At 40.6% G+C, this 23,592-nt stretch overlaps 1 protein-coding gene across 10 annotated transcripts; it reads right to left on the bottom strand.

The window, feature by feature from the left end:
- Nucleotides 1-201: 201 nt before the first annotated feature.
- On the bottom strand, nucleotides 202-23,398 carry PANX2 (pannexin 2). Of its 10 annotated transcripts, XM_050323515.1 has the most exons (5): nucleotides 23,063-23,398; nucleotides 22,425-22,726; nucleotides 3,912-5,363; nucleotides 2,877-2,950; nucleotides 1,905-2,053 (listed from the first exon to the last, which is right to left on the bottom strand). In XM_050323515.1, the coding sequence occupies exons 2-4, from the start codon at nucleotides 22,648-22,650 to the stop codon at nucleotides 2,919-2,921; spliced, it is 1,710 nt and encodes a 569-aa protein (XP_050179472.1). In that variant the 5' UTR covers nucleotides 22,651-22,726; nucleotides 23,063-23,398; the 3' UTR covers nucleotides 1,905-2,053; nucleotides 2,877-2,918. The 10 variants fall into 10 exon arrangements, with proteins under 10 accessions (XP_050179466.1, XP_050179468.1, XP_050179471.1 ...); XM_050323509.1 differs by lacking the exon at nucleotides 2,877-2,950 and having other exon boundaries at nucleotides 202-2,053; nucleotides 23,063-23,393; XM_050323511.1 differs by lacking the exons at nucleotides 2,877-2,950; nucleotides 23,063-23,398 and adding an exon at nucleotides 12,820-12,957 and having other exon boundaries at nucleotides 202-2,053; nucleotides 3,912-12,403; nucleotides 22,425-22,566.
- Nucleotides 23,399-23,592: the final 194 nt, after the last annotated feature.

Below are 23,592 nucleotides of genomic sequence, written 5' to 3'. Positions count from 1 at the left end.
GAAAAAGAACCAAAATGGCTACATAGCTCCTTTCTGTTGCAACCAAATTGTTTTAAAATAAACCTGCCTCATATGTATACACAGGTCATTCAGTGTCACGTCACTCTAATCCACCCCTAGGATCTATTGACAAGAACCTCGGTTACCCTGCTTTAGAGATGTGTTGTATCACTACACTAGGAAGTAGTACACATTAAAATATTCAGAATAATAGGTATTTATTTTCAGTGCTATTTTCATTAAATATTGGTATAATATATGCATGTCTGAGGTAATAAATTAAAAATAAACTCAAGATTTCAGTCCCATATTTGTGCTGCATATTTTTTTCTACCATTATACATAATTTTGAAGCAAACACACACAGTCTGTAATTCCGAATGCAGCTAGGAATATTATTTTAACACAGTCACTTTTTGTTTCACTATAATTTTGCTGAGAATGGTTATTGCATGATACACTTTTAATAGATGTTTTAGTTATACTATAGTTTTCTATTAAATCACACATACCGTAATTATAGGAAGATGGGCATGAAGATGTGCTTTGAGCCAAGGATGGCAAATATTGAATCAGAGTGATAGCACATACCACAGGATTATCGTCTGCCTGCACTAGAGCCCAGATCCAGCAAAGCCATTTCAGTGTGTGCTTAGATTTAGACATGAGTCATTTCAGTGTCACCCATGGCCTTGAGTGTTTGCTGAATCAAGGACTAGCCAAATCTGCAGAACTAAATTCATAGACATCTTTAACTGTGTGTTATTTGAAAACAGGTTTGCTGGTTTCATATTTTGTAAGATATTTTGTAATGAACTCCGTAAGATTTTTCGTATCAGTGAAGCACCCATGAAAGTTTCTAACCTGGTTCATAAATACACTATGAAAAAATAAGCAGCTACAATGACTCTCTTCTACACATTTTGTTAAAAGTAACACCTGGTTTGAAAAGTTAATAAAGTAATTTTTTCCATGGTAAAATATATTTAAAAAAATAAACTCTTAATTTAATCATCTTCCATCAAACATATAAGCATGTTAAAGGGCGGGGCATACTTCAGGTATTTTCATTTATAAATGCAAGAGATTGAGTGTATCAATCTTTTTGCACTTACATGCTGGTGGTAGTAAGGCCCTTTCAGCTAAGTCTCCATCAAGCCCAACATCAGTGAGCTAAAGAAAGAAACAAAAACAAATTTTGCTTGCATATAATTTTTTCAAAATCCTGAATTAAAAAAAAATCCTCTCTGCTTAGAAAAGAACTCTTATTTAACTGCTGCCATTAAAAAAGTATACCTCACCTCCATGTTCTTTTAACTTCAATCAGTAATTCTGAATGCAAAGGATTTAAACACTCACTAAAATTGCTGTGGCAAGCCATTAGACTCCTAATCTTCATAAATTGTGCTAATTCCCATTTAAATCAGGAAGCTATTGTTTAGAGCTAGAGCTAGTGGTTGTCTTAGTGTTAAAGGTCTATTTCCACCAGAATTTCTTTATTCTATTTCGCAAATAACTGACAGTGCTCATGATGTGATCTTGAAAAACCGTTTGGTGTTATCAGCAGAAGCTATAGTCTGTGCGAAAACTCTCCATGCTCATGCAGTGAGTTGCATTGCTGGGGGGACCATGTTCTGCACTGTAGTGGTCTCAGGCCCAGCCACAGGGGCCAGCGGGGCAGCCCGAGGCCTTCAGTACTCCACCGAGCTCACAATCGCCATTGGCTCGTCAAACGTTGCCAACCTTATCTGCTTTGGGGTAGGGATGGAGAGAATCTCCCCGGTGTCAGTCGGTGAGTGAATCCCATTGTCCATTATGTTTGAAACCTCCTCCTCATGGTCCTCGTACAGCGTGTTGATGTGCAGCAAAGGGTGGGCTGGGTTGCAGTTCAGTGCAGGTGTTGGCTCTGGCTTGCCCTGGTTCAAAGCCATACTGGTGGCAGCAGCAGTTGTGGCTATATGGTTGTGGTTACATGTGACAAAAGCTGCAGCAGCAGGCACAGTTCTACATGTCTCAGATGAGTACAGGATCTCTTTTGCAGGATGAGGGGTGTCTAAAAGAAAACAAAACAGCCAGTTAAAGGACAGGTAGTCTTTCACCCTTCCAGTCCATCAGTCAGGAGTGTCCTGAACCAATAAAAGTCACTGGCAGTTTTGCCACTGATTTCAGTGGGATCAGAAGTGGACCCTGAGCTGAATTTTCACGGGACCCCTTGAGAAATCGAACAGGACTGTTTCAAACCAACAGGGCTGTACGTTCAGGGAAACAGCACAAACAACAAATGGGGTTTGTAAATCTGGCTGTTTTTTACGCATGCTCATGCTTTCTTATGTAAATGATATTTTTGTAAAATGATGAAAAAAACCAACTGAAAACTATATTTTATTCCCCTCTACATCCGGCTGGTGTTTTATAAATGTTATGATTTAATGTTATGACTATTGAAATCCACAGGATGGAATACAAAAGGCACTGGTACTTTCAACGGGAAAAACTAGTGGTTACACATTGTAAGCCACTTGTCTTCAGAAAGAACTCAGCAATTTGACATTAACTGATGTCTCTTCCCAGAAATTATAAGTCTACCTTACCTGATGGACTGCAATGTAGGTCTAACTCAAAAACAAAGCTGAATTTTTAAATGCAAGTGTGGAGTCACAGAGCCCCAAAACTCCTGTAATTATTTCTTGCCCTTAAAATATTAAAGCACTAATTTAAATGAAGGTAATTGAGACCAGAAAACCCCAGTAGTTTTGAGGAGTTGAAATCAGAGCAGGTAACTGGATAAGGAATGCTGTAGAATAGCTCACATGCACATTGGGGAGTTGGAGGGCTCTAAGGAGCATAGGGATTTGGAAGTGACAGAAACTTTATACCTCAAATCACTTCTTTGCTGGGCAGTGGGGTGACGGTAGATGTCAGTCTGTCGAAGCCCAGAGGGAGGTCTTAGCTTGTAATGAGATGAGAGCCATTGCTTTAAGTACGTACAAATTTTTCTGTAACTTCAACTGCATAGTGCTTCTTTCTTATGTCAGTAGCTTACAAAAATAAACAAGAAGATATCTGTCTATCAGTTTATCTACTGATCTATCACTTTTCCTAATGTTCAAATGGCTTTCCTCATCACTCTAGCACCTAGCAATTACTGATATATTTGAAACACTCCTTTGAGTTAAGACAGGGACAGGCTTTCCAGGAAACGCATAGGAAACTGAGGCACAGAAAGAGCATCTCCTGAGAGGCACACAGGAGGGGAATGGCAGAAATCCTGAATCCCTGACCAGCACCCACACTTCAGACCATCCATCCTCTGGTCCACATGAGACACAGGACAATTTAAAGCATCTCTTGTGTGAAGGACAATGTCAATGAGCTGAGTTGTGATTTCCTAGGTGATAAACACACACCAACCTGTAAGAGTTAGTAGTTAAGAGCTTTTTGTTCTACAGGCAGCTTTAATTGCCATTACTAGTGTTCCACATGCTCCTAAGGGGCTATTACTGATCAGAGTACTGCTCATCTATCATGGAAGTTTCCATATGACTTGAAAATAAGGCATGTTTGAAACGTGCCAGGTGCTGGTAGAGAATGAAGGGTATCATGGAGGCCAAATGCTCCTCATTTCCTTGGCAAGGCATGACCACATTTGTAGTGGTCATGCTTACATTTAAAAAACTAACCACATCAACAGCCTGCAGCCTGTTTTGTACAGCTCTACTGTAATAATCCTTACCCTCCATATAGCTGTTAAAGAGAGAGAACCTCTATTTCTGAGACCTATAAGCCCTGAGATTAACTATCCCAAAATCTAATGAGGCAGGTCAAATAGTTCAGATAAATCTTGAGTTCCTGATGACTGCTATGCAAATTATGGTCTGTGGAGGTGGTATGGGCATTATGGCATACTGTACCTTTGAGAGAGGAGGTAACGTGCACTACAACGTTTTCTTCCTGGTTTAAAAATCCACCCTCTTGGCTTTTTGATGTAGGCATCGAGGGGATGGCTTGAACCTCTGGCTTGGGTTTTTTGCTACTAAGTATATACGGATGAACATCCAAGGAAAAGTGCCGTGTGTGCTTTTTTTCGCTGCTTGTGCTTGGCATAGCACTTGGCTCGGTTTTATGAGTGGACGATTGCTGTGAGGTTTTTGCAGCAGACTCTAACAAAGGAGCTATAAGGCTGTCTGTTGCTGTTTTTCTCCGCACAGGCTTCGGTTTATCAGGTTTATGGTTTTCAACCTTCATAATGGCTAACTGTTCCTTGAATGGCTGAGGAAGGGGATTGGTAGTTGGGATCCATTTCATCTTCTTCCTTGGTCTCTTAATGATGAGCTGTTCATTAGCATCAATGTCTGCTGGATCAACACTTGGGTCTATTGTTTGGATCCCCGAATCACGCATAGTTGGAGTGGCATCATGATTGGACTGGGCCAACGCTGCAAGCAGCTGGCGTACCACATTGTCATACATCAGATCACTCTCATTTGTAATAAAATCCAGACGGTTCAATGATTTTATGTGGTCCCTATTTTCATTACAAAACATGGCCAAAATATTGATATCACAAAACTGGGACTTCTGCCACTGTTTCTTGGTCTTTATTCCAACTTTGTTCAGTTTATCAAATATGAAGTTAGACTTGCGAAATATGAAGAGATGAATTAAATTGATGAGGATTATCAAGTTCATGAAGCAGAGGAGAACAATATCTACACCAGCAATAATCCGCTGGAGCTGCACAGACGGCAGCTTACAGTTCACTCTGATGTGCAATTTGGAGCTGCTAGTTTTGTCTGGAGGCTCTCCTAGTGCACATGTAAATTCATTTTGCTTCTGTGTAGCATAGTAGGTAGATAAGTATGTGATTGGTATGATGCTTAAAAAGATGATGAACAGGTGTCTTGCAAGATAAAGCTTAGCTAAAAAGTTACTTCGTCCTCTTCTTTCCAGGTATTTCTCAAACAAGTTCTGTTCAGGGCTTTTTTCCTTCTCTGCATTCTCAATAATTTCCCTTTTTTCTCTCTCGGTGATCCCTGGGCCTTTAGACTGAATCTGTTTCTCTATTTTTGGTGCCCGCCCTTCAGCTGCACGGTGGTAGCAGTTATCAATCTCCTGAAGCAAAAAATTGAGCTCTGAAGTCAGCCGGGTGGAGGCGAGAAATTCCCAACCCAGAGCTGGAATGTACATTATCCCAGCAAAAGCCAGTAGTGCATAAGGTAGGAACTTATGCTCAAACAAGGAGGGCCAGTGGTTGGCATCAACTCCTGGCAAGGCATCTTTTAATTCTGTCCAACAATATCCTCTGGCATACAAGGCTTGATCGCGGGTGAAGTTGTGTGGTGTATAACAGTATATTGGCTCCTCTGTATAACAGAGAGAAAAGTCACTGCTGTGCATTTAACCTACAAAAGGAGCTCTGGAAAATAAACATTTCAAATTATATAAATTTTATTTTACTGTATCTTCACATGACCATTAAGCCCTCCATGTCTATCAGCCAGCTTGGCCTGCACACATCCTCATAAACCCTAAGGCAAAACTTTTTACCTGGAAGTTTTAAAATGTACCTGAGCTAAAAATATCAGCAAGAAATACATCTTTTGGTTTAATTACATCTCTGAAAACAATATCCTAACCAACTGTGACCCGAACTCTGCAAAGCTAAAAGACCTGATATTCACTACATGATCAGTAGCTAAGGACGTTCCATGCAAATGCTGAAATTTAGATGAAATTTAAGGTTCATCCCAGCTAAATATTCTTCTAAATAGGAAAAAGTTAGATTTAGCTGAAAGCAATTTTTTTAATACTTACTAACAAAGTCTACTCATTTGATATGGTAAAAAAAAAAAGAAATTTACAACAAAGATTTAGTCAACTGTATCCCTCTTAGGTAACATTCTTGAATTAAACTGTGATTGATCAGGACAGAATCTGGTGTGTTACCAATTTCTTGCTCTGAAAATTTAATTGCACATTAGAAACTGTAACATTGGTTTTTTTACACAACATGTAATTAAACAGTGGAACTCACTGTCATACATTATTATAGAAGAAACAAATACTGTGGATCAAGAAAGCAAACAGACAAAGTAATGGGAGAAAATGTATAGCAAGGATTATTAAATACCCAGTGATGCAATTTTTCCCTCAGGAAATGTTTAATCACAGGCTGCTGGAGGGTGGAAGGGTTTATCAAAGAAAATTACACTGTATGCTTGTTTATTTTACCCTTCTTGCTAAGTATTTGTTTTTTACCATCATCAGCAGGATGTTGGGATAAAAGGACTTTTGTCTTGACCTGGTAGATAAATTATGTTCTTACACAATCAGATTTTTCTAGCAATACATGAAAGAAAGATAGAAAACCTTGTGAAAGCTAGAGCAGCATTAACTGCCCAAAGAACAATGACCATTATGACCTATTCAAAGAGGAAGGCCATGTTTTCATGTTTTGACTGGTAGAACAAAGGGAATATATTTTACAGTATTCTGGTACACCTTTAAAAAAACCTCCCAAAATGAGACCCATAGGGAGAAGGTATGTTCTCCTGACTTGAAAATCACTCAAGAACTGTTCCAGTTCTGAATGCAGTCTACAGTTCAGATCAAGAACAGCTTACTGGAAGAGAGTGGTGGCACTGTTCTCTTAATAATAAAAATAATAAAAAGAAATAATACAGTATCATGTTGTTTGAAAACAATAAATAGAATATTAAAAATTAATAGACAAGCAAAAAATCCTAATCTTTCTGGCTTAACAGATGGCTCCTTATTGGACCAGTTACTTTTCACATGTGAGGAAATCAAAAGCTAGTTCTTTGGTGTGGAGGTATAAACCTCTTCTGTGACCCACAGAGATCTACATACTGATAACTGCACAAAAATTGTGTTGTTTTTTTTTTTGAAGTGATTCATGAGAATTCTTTTCTAAAAATACTACCAGTTTAAACAGAGTTGATAGAATAAATGCTGCTACCCAAGACAGCATGTACACTGAATAAGCCCTGCAAATTCTTTAATGTCACTTCTGAAGACTATTTTAAAATGAGCTAAGTTCAATCTCAGAGGAGAGCTTAAAGCACTCTAAAGTTACACAGCTTCTCATTTAGACTATCTTGTGTACTCACAGATGTGTTACAAGAAAAATGCTCACTGAGTCCCTTGATTTCAGTAATTTACATGCCCTCCGAACCCTACCCATGAAGGGATGCATACAAAAAATGTCATCTCCTACTATCAAAGATTTATTCTGGGATTTCCCAGGAGATGAAATAGATTCCTATGTGAAAATGTTCCCATGGGGAAATAAAAAAGGCAAAGCAGCATGCTACGTTTCTCATAAGCAGAATTTTTTTAATTGGGTGTCCCTAAGCTCAATAGAACTTGCCAATATGAAACACAGTTTCCTGTGGCATACATGGATTGATTTCTCCTCGGTCTCAACATCGCAAATACTTTGGAAAACAGCAACGAGCATTCATACAAATCATTCATAAGGATTATTTTTTGATTCATGTATCAGTTGCTACTGTCAAATAAACTGAACAGTTCTTCCAGTTCTGTTCACTGAGACCTGAAAGCTAAAGTGACTTTTGCTAAAATTGTATATTTATACAACAATTCAAGATATATTTATTTTATAAACAAAAAAGGAAAAAAGTTAAAATGTCTTAACATTTACATTTACGTTGGACAGATACACTAAGAGACTAATGCTGCTCCCTATCCATTGCCACTGCTTCAGAGAAAAAAGTCTGAAGAACTTCACAACTCCAGTTGGGACTGACAAACTGCATTACAGGCTACTAAATGGGGCTGTCCCAACCAGTAGAGATAGCAAATGTCATTTTACAGGAGTTTGTTTCCTTTTTCTCTGTTAAGTATGTTTTTATCTGATCCCATTGCACGTTAAGTTGTGAAAGATCTCTATTGGGCCAATTGAGCATGGTGTCCCATTCTGTAACTTGTTGATACTAGTCTAGAATTTTCGTTGCGCATTTGTAAAATTGACATGATTTTCACTGTACACCAGTAAATCCCAAGACCCTTCAGATGAAACCCAAATCCTCTGTGGAGTCAGGGGGACTTCTGGTAACTGATCAAAGTAGGAACAGTGGGGTTACAATTTAATTTTATTCAAGTGTTTTTTTTCTAATATAGAATCACAGAATGGTTTAGGTTGGAAGGGACCTTATAGATCATCTAGTCCCAAGGGATACCTTCCACTAGACCAGGCTGCTCCAAGCCCCAGCCAGCCAGCCTTGTGAACGTTTCCAGGGATGTGGTAGCCACAACCTTTCTTGGCAATATCTTGGAGCCATATGCACTGTCAGAGAATGCCACTAATTTTGGTAAAGTTATCCCACAGGGACATTTAGCTTAACTCTCTCAGTATAGGACTTGATTTACAAAGCATAGCATTAGCTTCAGGAAGCTCTCCTAGAATATGGTCCAGAAGCTCTCCTAATATATGGTCCAGACAATGCAAAAGACGAATTCCTTTCCAAACTGATTCAAAGCAAAAGACCCATTTAGGTGTTGCCTGGAGGAAGACCTGTTTCTCTCTTCAGCAGATCAATTTTTTTTTTAACAGTGTTCTCCTAATAGGTAAATAGCATTAAAAAGAAAAGGCTGCAAGACTGTTAAAATCACAGCTCTGACACTGGATCATGCACTATTAAAAAATGTATTTGTTTTCAACTCTATATTCATAAATATAGAAAGTTTCAACTGATACTCTTATTTCACACTGAAAATCCTCAAGCAGTTTAGGAAGCTTCTTTTTCATATAACCATTCCAGTCACCATGGAACACAGCTTTTTCCTGAGACTCTGCAGTTGAATTGCATATGGCATAGCTGTTCAATTGTGTAGGAAAATACAGTAGAGTAAGGTGCTGTAAAGAAAATTTTTTAAAAGCTTAGGGAGCATTAGTATGGCTGAGTGGATTGGTCATCCTCTCAATGTTGTTTAGTCTAAAGCCTATAAAAATAATCTATTTCTCTGCTCCTTGAGAGCTACATTCCTATGAGCTCAAGGGACAGAAATTCCTATTAAATAATCCAGAAAGCAAGGTCATCATCTCCAAAAAAATATTTTGCCAGTTCCAAACAATTAGGAAAAGGTGGTTAAGGGTGGATATGAAGCTGTGATTTGCCGATATGTGCATTTCTAGCAAAGGCAAAATAAAAATAACTAAGCTGCCATTGTTATTGGTGGATGGAATACTAAACTTTTCTGCAGTAAATGTGATGGCTTAGTGCAAAATTTTTAGTTCTAATGCTTAGAGTAAAGTCTTGGTAAGTTCAAGTCTGAAGGTTCACCCACAGGAATGTGTTAACTGCATGCAACACAGTTTCAGAAAAAATCAGTAGGAATACCCAAGAACAAGTCCTGTCTTCAGTAATACTTTCCTAAAGGCACCATCATTCTCAGGAAATGTCCCTTTGAATAATTAAGTATATTAATTATTAAAGAAGTATATTATACTTTTATCTTATACTGACTTGAGCATAAAGTGCACACTAAGATGTTCAGTTTCCCTTTTTTCAATATGTTAGATGTTTTTAACAGTTGTACATAAATACATTTTATCCTGTTCATCCTATGCATATTCATAAGTAGCTTCCAAATATCCACAAAACTAGTCTCTAAGAGAAGGTATGAGAGATATCTCACTGAATTTTTCCAGACATGCAATCAAGATGAAATAATTGATGCAGAATTACTTATTTGTGTAATATAACTGATTATGTTATGCCACTTGAAAAATTAAAATCCCTTGGCAGCTAAGTTTTTTCACATCCCATAAGTGCTACTTAAATGAGAAAAAATTACTTACAGGAGGTACAAAGGGCATACTTCAAGGGAAGGAAAATGCACGGCTGTGAGAAGATAGGCAAGGTAGGGAGAGGGACAAAGGAAGGGGCTGTGCTCAAAAAACTGTTTCTAAAGAATCTAAACAGACAGTATGAAAAGAAGGAGGGAAGGCAAACTATGGAAGCTAGGAGCTGCCAAGTCTGCTGCCTTTTAGAAAAGTCTCTGAGAAATGCTTATGGGCTTCCTGCAGGCACAGGCTCCCACTCCTACTGTTGCCAATCCAAGGTCTTCCACCTCCTTTCAGTGGTTCCCCAACTATTATACTCTAGTACATCTTCAACTGCCCTCTTCCAGAGGTCCTGAATTAAACACCAGCTGTCAGGCTGCAATAGCTAGGCATGAAAATATGTTTGATAAAAAATATCCTGCTAAATTTCAAAATGAAGTTACAATACCACAAGCTCTGAATTCCTCAAGAAAAGGGATGGAATCCTGAAGTTTGGTGCTGAAACTCCTGTGAAACTTCCCACTACAAAAATGAAACTCAGATCTGGAAACGGAGTTAGCAACGGAAAAATCTGATAACTGCTATTCTAGACCATTCCCTGAAGTTATACCCCAGTGTAGAATCGTGGAAATGCTGCTGGGAACCTCAGAAGTTACTCAGTCCCACATCCCATTCGAAGCAGGATCTAGACTGATTTCAGACTAGCTTGATTAAGGCTTTGTCAGTCTGAAAACCTTCAAAGATGGAAGATGCCTGTGCATCCTGTTCTGACGCTTGATTGTCCTCAACGTGAACTTCCTTTAAGTCATGTCTAGCAAGAATGGCTGATTCATTTCCAAAAATGAAAGCAATGGCCAGTTGCACTAGGAACATATCAGGTAAAATACAGCTAGAAGGCTATCACTGATATACACTGAGCTCAGTCCTCAGTACTGCACCTCAATCGAAGGAAGAGATACCAGCAGCACAATTTAACAAGGAAGCCGTGTGTGTGTGTGTGTGTGCACTTGTGTGTGTATATTTGCCTATCCATAACATGAAACACCTTGCAAAAAATGTGACCTGGGTCATGGTACGCTGAAATGATGCTGTCAAGAAAACATGGTGAAGCCGTAGATACGTATCATTCTCCATTGGCTATGCAAGCTTTTACAGGTCTTCCTGGGAAAGTGAGTGAATCGCACCTAACACATTCACTAACCCCTTAAAAACAAAGACAACAATGGCAATCTCTTAGCATTCAACAGTATAAAAAGTAAGACCTGCTCCTAAAAAGACTGAAGTGACTTCAAGAATTGGGCATTTCCTTTGAAGCCAATGGGATTACTCACAGTGCATAAAATCTGGCATGTGCATCCCTCTTTGGCGAACTGATGCTGTAGTGGGGTCAATTTCAAGCTTCTAAAATATTATTCTCAGCAAAAGTTGTTTAAATAAATAAGGACAACAAATGTAGCTGCTTTGGTAGGCATTACAAAGTAAGAAAAGAAAATAATAGTAATAAACAGTATACACCCCTATGTAACAGGGCAAACGACTTTTTACACCTACTGCATTCCCATTGGAATGAAGTATAGTTACCCAAAGAAATATATAAACCATAGTAACAAATTGTGCATGTCTCCTGTGGCCTCTAGCTTTTAGAATTTACTCTGGAAAAAGAAATCACACCTCATTAATCTTCCAACTGAATTGCATGATTTCAGGATTCCAATGCAGTAAATCAGTAATGTAGAAGAAACAGTACAATTTTCTAAGAGCAGACAGAAAAAAAAAAGTCAGTTTTCAGAAAACGTAATTCAAATATGAAAAAAATATGAAAATTCTCGTGCTTGCTTCACCAAGGCAAAGGTAAGTATGCCTCTTGTGCAAAAAATTCTTCAAGGATCTAGAAGTAAATACTCAGCCTGACCACTGTAGCCCTACATGGGTATAGGCAGCAGAACTGGTGCTTAAATGCTGCTGAATAGGCTGGGTCTCCCAGCCCCGTGACAAGTGCCTAAACCCTCATAGTGGAGACTCAAGCTAAGTATCAAGGTAAGTATATTGATAAGTATACTTATTGAGTTAAATGCACTACAGACTCACCCTAGCCTAGTGCTTCCTAGCAACTGGCACCTGCTTCTTGAAGAGGGCTGCTAAATATCCTCATACCTGTGCCAAACCTGCTTATGAAGAAAAGACAGCAATCCAGTCAAGATCTCTGAAGCACTCCTTGTACTCTCCACTTGTCTCTAAGGAGAAATTCAACATTTAGGTAGAATGTCCGGATCTCCCTGCCCATTATTGCCAGTACACAAGTTTCTAATGAACAAAATAATTTAGAAACTCCCTGAATTCAGCAATAAATGCCAGTATTTGACAAGGGTATTCCTTATCATACTGCTGTCCTTACTTTGTGTCACATACATGTAAGCAATCTTATATGCATGCCTCATTCATCTTGGGTACTAAAAGGATTGCACAAGAAAGCAGCTAGCAAACTGTTTATTTTAAGAAACAGAAATAATTTATTTAGCACTTTCTCAGCAATTTTTAAACGGAAAAGAAGAAATGTCCTGGATCCTCTTCTCTCTGAAAAAAAAATGGATAAAAAAATTCATGTTACTAAGGTTGCAAATGTATTCTAAGAAGGTAAAACATATCTAAACAGTATACTCGTTTTCCATTTCAGTTACATAGTCCACAGGGAATATGTAACTCTGCCTTGAATGTGATTTTAACAAATGCTGGCTAATACCCGAATTAACTGACAGCAAAAGGAAAAGTTCCCTTAATTTTAATAGTTTATTTCAACAACTTTATTTAAAGGTTATAAATTAGTACAGCACAGGGATGGATCCCTGACATTACTTTTGTGTATCAACTGTAGTCATGTTTAACTCACCAAGTTTAGTCATATGAATAAGAAAGCATCCATCAAAGTAAGCCTTAACTTAGCAAGCTAATTACTAAGAATTATTACTTTTATCAAAACAAAAAGACAATACCTTTAGCATATGAGGGAGTATTTCTTCCAAATCTGAATACAGGTTCCATGACCATGAAGTCTTCCTAAGGTACAAATTTCTCCATGATCAGCAAGGTAAGGTATAGCCTTTTTTGCCCAATCTCTGAAACCACTTGTCCTGTTTAAGAAAAAGATCTTGAAAAGAAAGTCCCTAAAGAAATGAGACAGGAAACCACTGCTCCTATTAAGTTTTACTGACCTATACTTTATAAGGATTAATCATAATGAGTAAGAAGTAAACAAGCAGTTTCAAAGATGTATCAGTATTGGGTCACCCACAGGGGTAACTGCAGTGCAAGGGCCACAGCAAATGTCCCTGTATTTCCAATTTGTTTTTTTTTCCTTGAAGGACCGTTGCTTGAACTGCATATATTTTAGATCTGCAGACTTCCCTAGTGTATATATAAATTTACAGAACTATATTCCCTATATGTAACAAACACTTGGTCTTCTAAAAGTAGCTGGTATGCTCAAGTTCCCTTATCAGCAATCTGAGGCTTAAAGACTTGTAATACCTGCCCAGGTTAGTCAGGAGAAAAAGATACCTACTGCTACTTGGCTGATATGTTGAAGGCTGTTGGAGAAGGTTGTTCCAGAAACAGCAACTGTTTTGCAGAAGGTGCAGAAGCACCTAAGCCAAATCCCTTTGGCTGCTCCTGTAGAGGAACTTTCCTCAGTGATGACCTATCGTCCACCATGTGATGGCCATGCAGTATGGTGGTAACACCACTGGAAAGAGAGCTTATTTATAGTGACTGTACTGTTGAACTTCACTAGCAGCATTTCTTTCTGTGCTCAAAAGAGCTCTGTGAGCACTAAGAAAACACCTGGAAGGAAATGACAATGTTTGTGTTTGTACAAAGAGCTCTGTATTATGCCAAGATTTGAGGGAAGGTTAGCTCTGAATCTAAAGGAATATATTCATCAAAACATAATTAATGAAATTCAGCCATGCAGGCAGTCCTACAAAAGAGATCTGAATAACATTTACTTCTAAATTTAGCATTTACATGAGGAGGTGAGTGGAATTTTGGTGATGTACAGATCTTCTGCATAGAAGTGGTAAGGTGTGAAAATAACATTTTAATGTTTTGCAAAGATTAAAAAAAAAATGTTGGGGAATTCAAAAATTGTCCTCTACAGATGGAACTCCAAAGCAACTACACAAGCACCCAGACATTATGATAATGTGGACTACAGAAATACCCAAAGTAAACTGCAAGAATAAATGCCAAAGTGAAATGAATTATGAAAATCCAGTGAAACTGATGATACATAAAAAAGGGTGGCTTCCTAAATCAAGGGTCAAGTGCCAAATACAACCACAGGAAGCAACAGGAAACAGTAGGCTTGGTCTATTGCACTACAGTTATTTAATGACTAGAAATTAAAAAGATGGCTTGTATTAAGTATCTCTTGGCATAAACACAGCACCTGGAAAACTTCATATTGAGAAAGAAGAAAAAGACCAATAGTTTGCTCATTAGGTAATAATATTATTTTAATAACATAGTATTTATAGGGCAGAGATGGCCAGTCTACTGTTTTTGGAAAACTGGTTCCTTCATGTGTAGAGAAATTGGGTTTTGTAATGTATCCCAACTGTTTTGATTCATCACAGCAGAGCCAGGAGAATTGGCTGCTCCCAGGGGCTCTGCCAGTTCCAGTGTGGAGGTCTCCTGACCTCCTGAAGAGATACGGATCTTGCAGAAGATAAGGAACCTCAACCTCAAAATGTGAAATAACTACTTCAGCATTTAACCAAAATGCTCCAGAAATAGTCTCTGAGCTCTAAGCTGCAAAAAACACCATCTCAGCACCCGGCTGCAGCACTGCTCCAGCAACTGTGAATCTGCATGACAGGCACGGTGCCACTGAAGAAAAGCAAACAAATCCCCAAACCTTGCTATCATAATGAACTACTGCATTTCCCAGCTCAAATGCAAGAGTATAATACATGCCTGGGACAAACCCCCAATGATATAAAATATCTGCACTGAATTCAATGTTTTTCTTAGAACAAATCCTGTATCAGGTGAAACAAACGGCACCTCTACTCAAATTGTGCCAGCCTACTGCGAAATTATTCTGCTTTTGTAATTAAACGTGTATACCTACTGAGGGTGCCTACTGCAGTTATTTTTAATACTGACAGAACCCAAGTAACTCAGTGACTATGCAGATTCTTCTTGAAGAGTTTTACAGCTCTAAGAAACCACACACGCTGAGATTTCCTCTTTATCATGGATGCATGATTTCTGTCTGGTTTAGAGACAACAGAGAGCCTCAAACACTTCAGGGTAGCTTTAAAAAACAACTCAACTTTACCGTTATTTATTCATTAATTTTCCTCCTTGACAATAGCTGAATAAATTAAGTAGCTCTTAAACAAAAATATTTTTGACCATCTGTTCGAATTGTTGGTTATAATTGTTGATGTAGTAAGATAGAACTCATCCACATTTTGGACCCCTTCACATACATGACGCTTGAAAAAATGAAGGGGTTAGTAGTACAAACAGGGTCTTTAAAGACCATATAATAAAACATGATGTATGTATGTTGATGAAGTTTGAGAAATGGAATTAATGACAGGAAAATACTTGTAGTTGCTAGGAACTGCAGTGCAGTGATTACACATGTATGGTTCATGCATTTCCTCAAGAATACTTTCTATTTACCATTCACCTGCGTAACTGCAAATATTTAAATTATCAGAACTCACAGAGTCACAGCATGTATATCTTGTGCACACCTTGTGTTTGTATGTGAGTAAACTGCCTTTACTCTTTGGGAAAAGTCCCATCAGCAATGCAAACAGCCAGCAGTTGAACTGCAGCCAGCCCATGCTTGTATCATTTAATCCTTTTTAAAAATAAGCACTTAGAAAGCACTTAAAGTAATGAGACACTCCTCAAATTCTCTTTTCTCTGCTAGTATTGCCTCAGAAACAGTTTCTGCACTAGTGTCATCAGCTACACAAAACATTCTGGCCCTGTACTCTAAGCACTAAGAATAATCACTTGGAAAAACATCGTCTTTACTTTCTTACTGTATGTGGCTTTAAGTGCAGTTAAAGAGAAAAAATGGAAAACAAGACCAAAAGTCATCTATTCGATAAGTCACTTAAGTAAGTTTATGTAAATATCCTGCCACAACTTGAAACAGAAATACAAATTAGAAAAGCTAACCAAAATCACAAAATAGAACTCCATCTCATAATACAGAAATCTGCAGCATACACCATTTCAACCACACTACAGTGTGAAAAGCAAAGAATATACTGAACTCATGCATGTACTGTATTACACAGTGAAGTAAGCATTGCTTATGTAAATCATTACAAAACAGAAAATAAACCACAAAACTTGAACTGACCCTTCAGTCATTTAACTTACTGTCTCTTTCCACTGCTTTCTCATGAAAATTTTTTAGCAGAAGGATGGCAGAGGGCTGAGCTGCTAAGAGACATAGAAATACAGTATTTTTGAGCAACTTTTTTTGTATTTTGTAGGCACAGTTTTATAAACCTACCATGGAAATCAGTGCCACAGCTTGGCTTTTGACCAAAGTATAAAAATCAACTAGATGATTGCTTTGCTTTATTTTAATAAAGTACTGGTAACAGTTTCTGAGAGAAAAGCAAACATGACTGCAACATGGAAAGAAAAATTCACTGTAAATAGAAAGCATGAGGCACTGTACAAGAGGGATATGACTTAGCAATGCTTCGACCACATCAGTTTGGAAACCAAAATACTTCAGTACTGTTGAGATAATACATAAGAAAACCAGCAATGCATTCTCCTTTAGGGGCCACCACTCTCTAGTCCCTTGCACGAAGAACTTCCCACAGACATTATTGAGGCGTTGTTTCTGAACCTGTCACAGCACTGAACTGGAATATTTAAACAACTCACTAAAACACTAAGTGATACAAACAAACTAAGCAGCACATCATCAGTCAAGTATCTCTTAATCTACTGGATTGTAGAACAGTGGAAGTTCTACTTCTTGGAAGTTCAGCAAATACCATGAGACACTTCACTACAAAAGGTTGCCACCTGTAGCACTGTCGCCAGTCAGGGAGGAACAGAACACAGCACTTGTTGACCCAGCAGCATCCTACTTGTAGTTGTGGCTTCTGCATACTAGTACCATGGTAAAAAAAGGGAGAGTAAAGGATGAAAAACTCATGGCACATCTAACAGACCCACTTCAAACTGGCAATGAATGTTGCTGTCTAATACTCCACATTCTGTGCATTTTGGAATGTAAGTGAAAAGGGTAAGGCAGTGTTTTAAAGGACTAATCTCTTTTTATCTAGATCCATACCACTCCAGACTGACCACGTCTTGACAGGAGATACTGAAACATCATAACTAAAAACAACTGCCGAAAACCAACACAAACTGTAGGTGGACTATAACTACATAATTGAGATCCTTACCTGCTAACGTTTAATTAAAAGTTTGGTGGTTTACCATTTTTTTCACCAAATATTAACCAAAGGTTGGCTTCTGTTAACAAGGAAACACTTTAAATAAAAAGAACCTCAAAACCTTTATTGTAGGAAAGGGAACAATCTGGGAGGCTCCAATGCAGCTAATGTGAAAAGACAAAAGTGACAACCTATACTTACAGGTTCAAAATTTGCTTCACCACCAGCTAGTACCTAGTATAATAAATAAATAATAAAGTATATTTGTGCACTGGGACAGCACAGTATTATCAAACCTGAACTCTCCATTCACATTGGTTGCATTTTACTTCTAGCTTGCACAGGAATAACTAAGTGCTCAAGCTGCTAGGAAATGAAAACTTAGGTATGAGAAATCAAACCTTCACAGAGTCAAATAAAAGCATGCACCTTTGCAAAGCACTGCATATACATCTGCATGAGTGCTCCAGCAGATGCCTAAGGCTATATAGGGTGTGATGGGGGTCATGTCACTGTTCTGACAGAATTTCAAACATATTGGCACTCATATCTAAATAAAAAAGTTGCTATCTTTAAAGCAATTTTATTTCCAAACAAAAACAGAGCAAACCAAAGTTCCCTTGGGACCACCAACTGCACACACTGTTATCTCAACAAGGACATTGCTACAGGAGAGGTTTCCCTTAGCCTATGCTGCCTTCTGTAGTCACCAGCTCCAGGAAATCAGGAAACTCAAATACAGATCCATCCACTGGGTCAGAGAAAAATGCCTCAAAAACTTTCCTTATTATCCTTGAGGTCAACATACACTGGCCCCTAAACAGAGAATGTGCTATTTTTATATAAAGTCTGTTCACAGGTGAGTTCTAGAAAAGGAAACAATATTCATTCTTCTCTTGTGCATGCCTGTGTGGGCTTTCTTTGTGTTGGGCAGCTGAATATTGCTTCAAAATTATGATCTCATGATGATCTTATGCCCAGTATAAATATGGCACATGAATTTATTTTAATTAACTTTCTAGGGGTGTCCTTTCTGGAATCACACTGGTTTGCTTGAAAAATGTTAAAGGAGAATTGAGAGAGTCAGAAATAACAATGTAGGAGTGACTTTCTTTCTTCTTATGAAAAAAGTTTAGGAAGTAGGGGCCAGTGCAAGAATCATATGCTACTTAAGCCATCAGAGTGAACTCCTCTCCCAATTAAAATAAACAGTCAAACTCTTACCACTTCCTTTGCAGCCTGAATTTAACTCTCAGGAGCATATCCTAGAAGTGTGTATGCCCTTCACTCTGCAGAGAGCTCAACTGTACCCCAAATGCATTGCCATCCAGAAGTGAAGTTTGGAAACAAAATCTTATCTCCCAATAAAATTTGGTTATGTTACAGATTCATTTATAGAGCTAAAGCCAACTAAGGATGACAGCCCTTTTTTAACCTTGAGTAAGACTATAAGGACACCAAGCATCCAGGGTTGTATAACATGGAGCATGTACAGTAGGTCAAGAGGTCCTCTACTCTCTTCTCGTGAGACCCCACCTGCAGTCCTGCATCCAGCTCTGGGGCCCTCTGCACAGGAAAGATCTGTTAGATCTGTTAGTACTTCAGTGGCAGGCTGAGAAGTTGTTCAGCCCAGAGAAGAAGGTTCCAGGAAGATCTTATTGCAGCCTTGCAGTACTTAAAGGGGGCTTTTAAGACAGACTTTTTAGCAGGGCCTGTATTGACAGGGCAATGGTTTTAAAGTGGAAGAGGATAGCTTTAGATTGGCCTCAAGGAAGAAATTCTTTCTTTACTGTGAGGGTGCGGAAGCACTGGAATAGACTGTCCAGAGAAGTTGTGGATGTCCCTTTCCTGGAACTGTTCAAGGCCAGCTTGGACACGGTTTTGAGCAACCTAGTCTAGTGGAAGGTGTCCATGCCCATGGCAGGGAGTTGGACTAGATGACCTTTAACGACCCTTTTAACCCAAACCACTCTATGATTTTATGATACATGTAATAGAAGAAAGCACAATACCTAATTTAAAGTCTTTTGTAATGCATTAAGTTCAGATGGATTGTGATTTATTCAAAACATCAGCATAGTATCTGCTAAACAATGCATTTACCTAAACTATGATTGCACTAAAACAACAAAATTAACTAAATAACTTTATCACTGGCCACAGGCAAAATACACTATATAACATATTATACTACAGACATAATGATTTTTAAGGCTGTTAATTACAATCTTTGAAATCAACAACACGCTCTTTCTTTGTCCTCTGTCATGGGGCTGAACTCTGCTTTCAAACGTGCTTCACTGCAGCCTCTGGCGCCAGAAGACTTACTGGTGCCCTGGGGTGCCCAGGCTTCCTGTGATGATGGGGTGCCTTCTGCACAACCCCAGGGGAGGACACCCACACTGCTCAGCCAAGCAACTCCCACTACACCTGTTGCACAGACTGTACAGTTGCTCTTAACTGTGCTTTAAGCTACACTTTTCACTGACATAAGCTCAAAGGCAGATCAGAGAGATAACAGGTTCTTATCTCCTCTACCCACTCATCATGCACGTTCTTTCAATGCTCAGCAAAAAAGTTTTGTGAGAAACCACTGCTTTTAGACAACTACACTTTTATGTCTTGAGTGTACACACCATTGTTCCAAAAGTTTTACCAATACTGATTAAATAGGATGGTATAGCCCCTGGAAAAGGGGGTTGTTTTCAGTTTAGTGGCATGATGGCATCTTCCTAATGGTATCATTAACAGAATAAGGAATAATAACAAGTATCTGATAAGTACACAAGTGCCCAAAACAAAGTTTGGGAAGCTGCTACGATATTCACAGCAAAGGGGCAGTAGGTACCTTACTCGATTTTATCAGCAAAGTTTGAACTTCCATACCTATTATTTAAATTGCACATAAGGAGCAGTATCCAAAGTAAACAAACAAAATTAGATGTTTTTCAAGATCGGTGACAGTGCATGGGTAAAAAACACAAACTACAGAATCAGTGGTAAGCATGTATCCAGCTGAACTGTTATTTCCAGTGTCAGTGTCTCTGGACAAGCTTGACTTACTAAAGAAGTCCGAGTAAATACTGTTAAAGAGTAACATCTGATTCAGATCACATTTAAACTAATAAAAGTTTTGCTCTTGAACTCTGTGGAAGCAGAACAGAATCTACTAACCCCAAAAAAGAATCTATTTAGTTTTGTCAGACCCTTAAGAGTTTTTATGTTACATTCTCTTGTATTTGTAATTTTTTCTTTTTTCCCCATATTATTTTTCTAACTGCAGACCATCTGAACAAACACATGACATCATATGAGGGAAGAATGTTACCCCACATGTTCCCACAGACATAAGGGTGTTTTCTGTGATGCCTCATAAGCTTTGCCCTGGCAGGACACAACAGGCTACTGCTCTTACTGGGTCAAAGCAGAATACACAGTCCATAAGTGATAATGCCTTAAGCCCTTCTGAAACACAAATCTGGAACACAACTGTCAGCCTAGAGAATAGTCTCCCACATCACAAAATAAACTCAGTTGCAGAAATATAGGCAGATGTGAGTAAATTCAGTAGACCCCCTTTCTTCCATGTATGTATGGGGACCATAGTTTAGCCTTGCAGAGGGACATTCACTGTATAAATGTGAGTCTCTTAGACTTGATACTTCCTCCACAATCTGCAGTCTCAGATGACTTGTTCATATGGAGCAAGTTACTGCTGTCTGAAGCAGCAGTGAGTCATCAAAGGCCTTCTGCTAGGAAGCACTATGTAAAGGAACACACATGAAGGGGGGCATGACCTTGCCTGCACCCAAGGTTAAGTTTAGGCCTACTGAGGTTCAAAACTGTACATCTCAAACAATATGAAAGCATGTATATAACTAAGGATGCACTCTATTAGCTTACTTCTCTACAGAGGAAAGGATCACAAAACTTTTGCATTCCACAGAGTCCCCAAAGGTGACCTTGAATTCTGTCTTTCAGTTGCTATGAAGAGTTGGTTTTAACGTGCCCTGTAAACTTGGTTTCTCCAAGATACCCCCAGACTACCATCCAAAAAACAAGCTCTTATTAACTGTGGCTGATCTAAATCTTGATCTAAATAACTGTATTTTTAAGAAAAAAACTGAGGGAGATTGAAAAAGTTTTAACTATATTTAAGAAAAATCTCCAGACTTCATTTGCAAGCAGTTATTCTTCTAGGTGATTTACCTTTTTCTCATAATGAAAACAAGTATTAGGGATATAAGTGCTGAAAGTCAATCCCAAAGTAGCCAATTCTCACTAACCTCACAAGGTACAGACTGCCAGGTCTGTCCCGTATATTAAAATGCTAATAATTTCCCACAGATCTTCAGTATGGAGCTTTAAGGGACATTAAAAGCAGTCATGCACTGGCAGCTGCACTCACCAAGCCTATACTTCACAAAGCAAAACAATGTTTACATATGGCACAAAAGGTGTCTTAACAGTTTACCGGATCAGTAATTTTCAAGGCTCATCAAAATGTGACCTTCCAAGACTGGTGGTGACACCAATCAAACCAGGCTTTTAAAATTGTTACTGGGTGTATGCCAGATACAGGCCTTCAAGAGAAAGAGACACAGGTGATTTCCACTGTGACAATATGGCAAAGCACACTGTGCATGTGGCTCCATATACAGTATCGGCCTCTCCTTAGCAGGCCAGTTAACACTCATCTTGTACACGTCTGAAGTAACATCAGGACAATGCTTGACGCCAGCCAGGGTCCAGCTCAGGACCTGCTCAGGATCCACCTCAAGGAGCATTAACCCGCACCCTGTGTCACCCACGCTGGCTCTCAGCTCTTTCAGGGCAGCAGACACCTCCCTGCAGGTCAGTGCCCCGGAGGGTGGCTGGGGACCCCTCCCCACCGCTCGCCACCCCGCCAAGGCGAGAGGCAGCAACTGCCCCGTCAGGGAGCGGCCACCACGACGCCGCTGCCCTGCCCGCCAAGGCGAGGGGCAGTGGCCGCGTCCTGGGCACAGGTGGCTCTCAGGCAGTGGCTGCTGCCGCCCTGCCGCGGTCCCCGCCCGCCCAGGCGAGGGTTGTCAGACACCTCTCAGCACCAATGGTCCCGCTCAGCAACCACTGGGGCATGGCCCTGCCCGTCCTGCCGCCCTTACCCGCGAAGTTCTTGGTGAAGACGAGGGTGACGAGGAGGATGGGGATGAGGACGGTCCCGATGGTGACCACGCGGTCGAAGGGCAGCTCCAGCTTCAGCTGGAGGAGCAGAGCCGCCAGCGCGCCCGCCTTGTCATCCTGCTGCCCCGGCAGGATGAGCTCCTTCAGCTTCTCGCCCGCCAGCAGCGCCGTGGCCATGTCGGGGTGGTTATCGATGATGTGTTGCATAAGCAGCGGCGGCGGGCGGCCTCACGCCGCCGGGCCTCCCCGGGGACGGGCTGGCTGCGGGCGGCGCCCGCCCGGCCTGCGGGGACAACACCGACAGCGGTGACGGCGGGGCCCGGCCGGGCTGCGCTGCCGCAGCGGCACCGAGCGCTTCCCCGGCCGGGCAGCGCGGGGCGGGCGGGCCGGGGGGACCCGGCGGCGGCAGCTGTGCAGGGCACGGCAGCCTCCGCTCCCCGCAGCTCTGCGGGGACGTGTCATGAGAGGCGGGCGACACGAGCTGCCCGATGACAGCTGTGCCATTTAAACGCTGCCTCCGCTTCGCAGCCCGCGCTATACAACAGCGGCGCCGCAGCCATGCAACCAGGCAGACCGAAGCCGCCTCCCTAAGTGCTGCAGACAAGGAGGGGGCATTTACCTGGCAACTTCGGTTCCCTCGGCTCCCAGAGGATGTTGAGCGAAACCGATGGCTGGTACAGAACAGCGGAAGCCGCAAATAAAGTTACACTGGACCTTATTGCCGAAAAAATGTCCCTGCACCTCCAGAAGTAATAAAATCGCCCCGGGTGCGGAGCGGGAGGCGGATGACGTGCTGATGCTGGCTACAGCAGCGGGCGGCTGGCGCTCGCACGGAAATGCCCGCCTGCACCGATCGGCGGTAACGTGCGGAGCAGTTCATGAAGGGGCTCGCAGCGCCTGCGGGGAGGAGAAGGAGGAGGAGGCGGCGAGAGCAGCCCGGAATGAACTGCAGAGGTCCTTTAAGGCATCAAAGCGAGCAGCCGGAGCCTGCGGCGCCGGGCGCGGCCGCAGCAGGGCAGCCGGGAGCGCCGCGGCCGCGCAGGCGGTGCGGCAGAGGCAGAGCAGAGGCAGAGGCAGAGCAGAGGCAGAGGCAGAGCACAGCCCATGCGGGGCTGCGGAGCGCAACACGTTGCGGCGCCGGCCCCGGGA

The sequence above is a fragment of the Myiozetetes cayanensis genome, unplaced genomic scaffold (genome assembly GCF_022539395.1).
Source record: "Myiozetetes cayanensis isolate MyiCay16 unplaced genomic scaffold, myiCay2020 scf3, whole genome shotgun sequence".
NCBI lineage: Eukaryota > Metazoa > Chordata > Aves > Passeriformes > Tyrannidae > Myiozetetes > Myiozetetes cayanensis.
Note: the sequence above shows the minus strand (reverse complement) of the source record. Positions and strands in the feature narration are given on the sequence as shown.

What these genes read in the sequence shown, in the direction of transcription:
- PANX2 (XM_050323509.1), bottom strand. Translation starts at nt 22,650, where the DNA reads ATGCAACACATCATCGATAACCACCCCGACATGGCCACGGCGCTGCTG. An exon ending in CTTCACCAAGAACTTCGCGG is followed by an intron (nt 5,364 to 22,424) that starts GTAAGGGCGGCA and finishes TCTGTTATACAG; the next exon opens with AGGAGCCAATATACTGTTAT. An exon ending in CGTTACCTCCTCTCTCAAAG is followed by an intron (nt 2,054 to 3,911) that starts GTACAGTATGCC and finishes GTTTTCTTTTAG; the next exon opens with ACACCCCTCATCCTGCAAAA.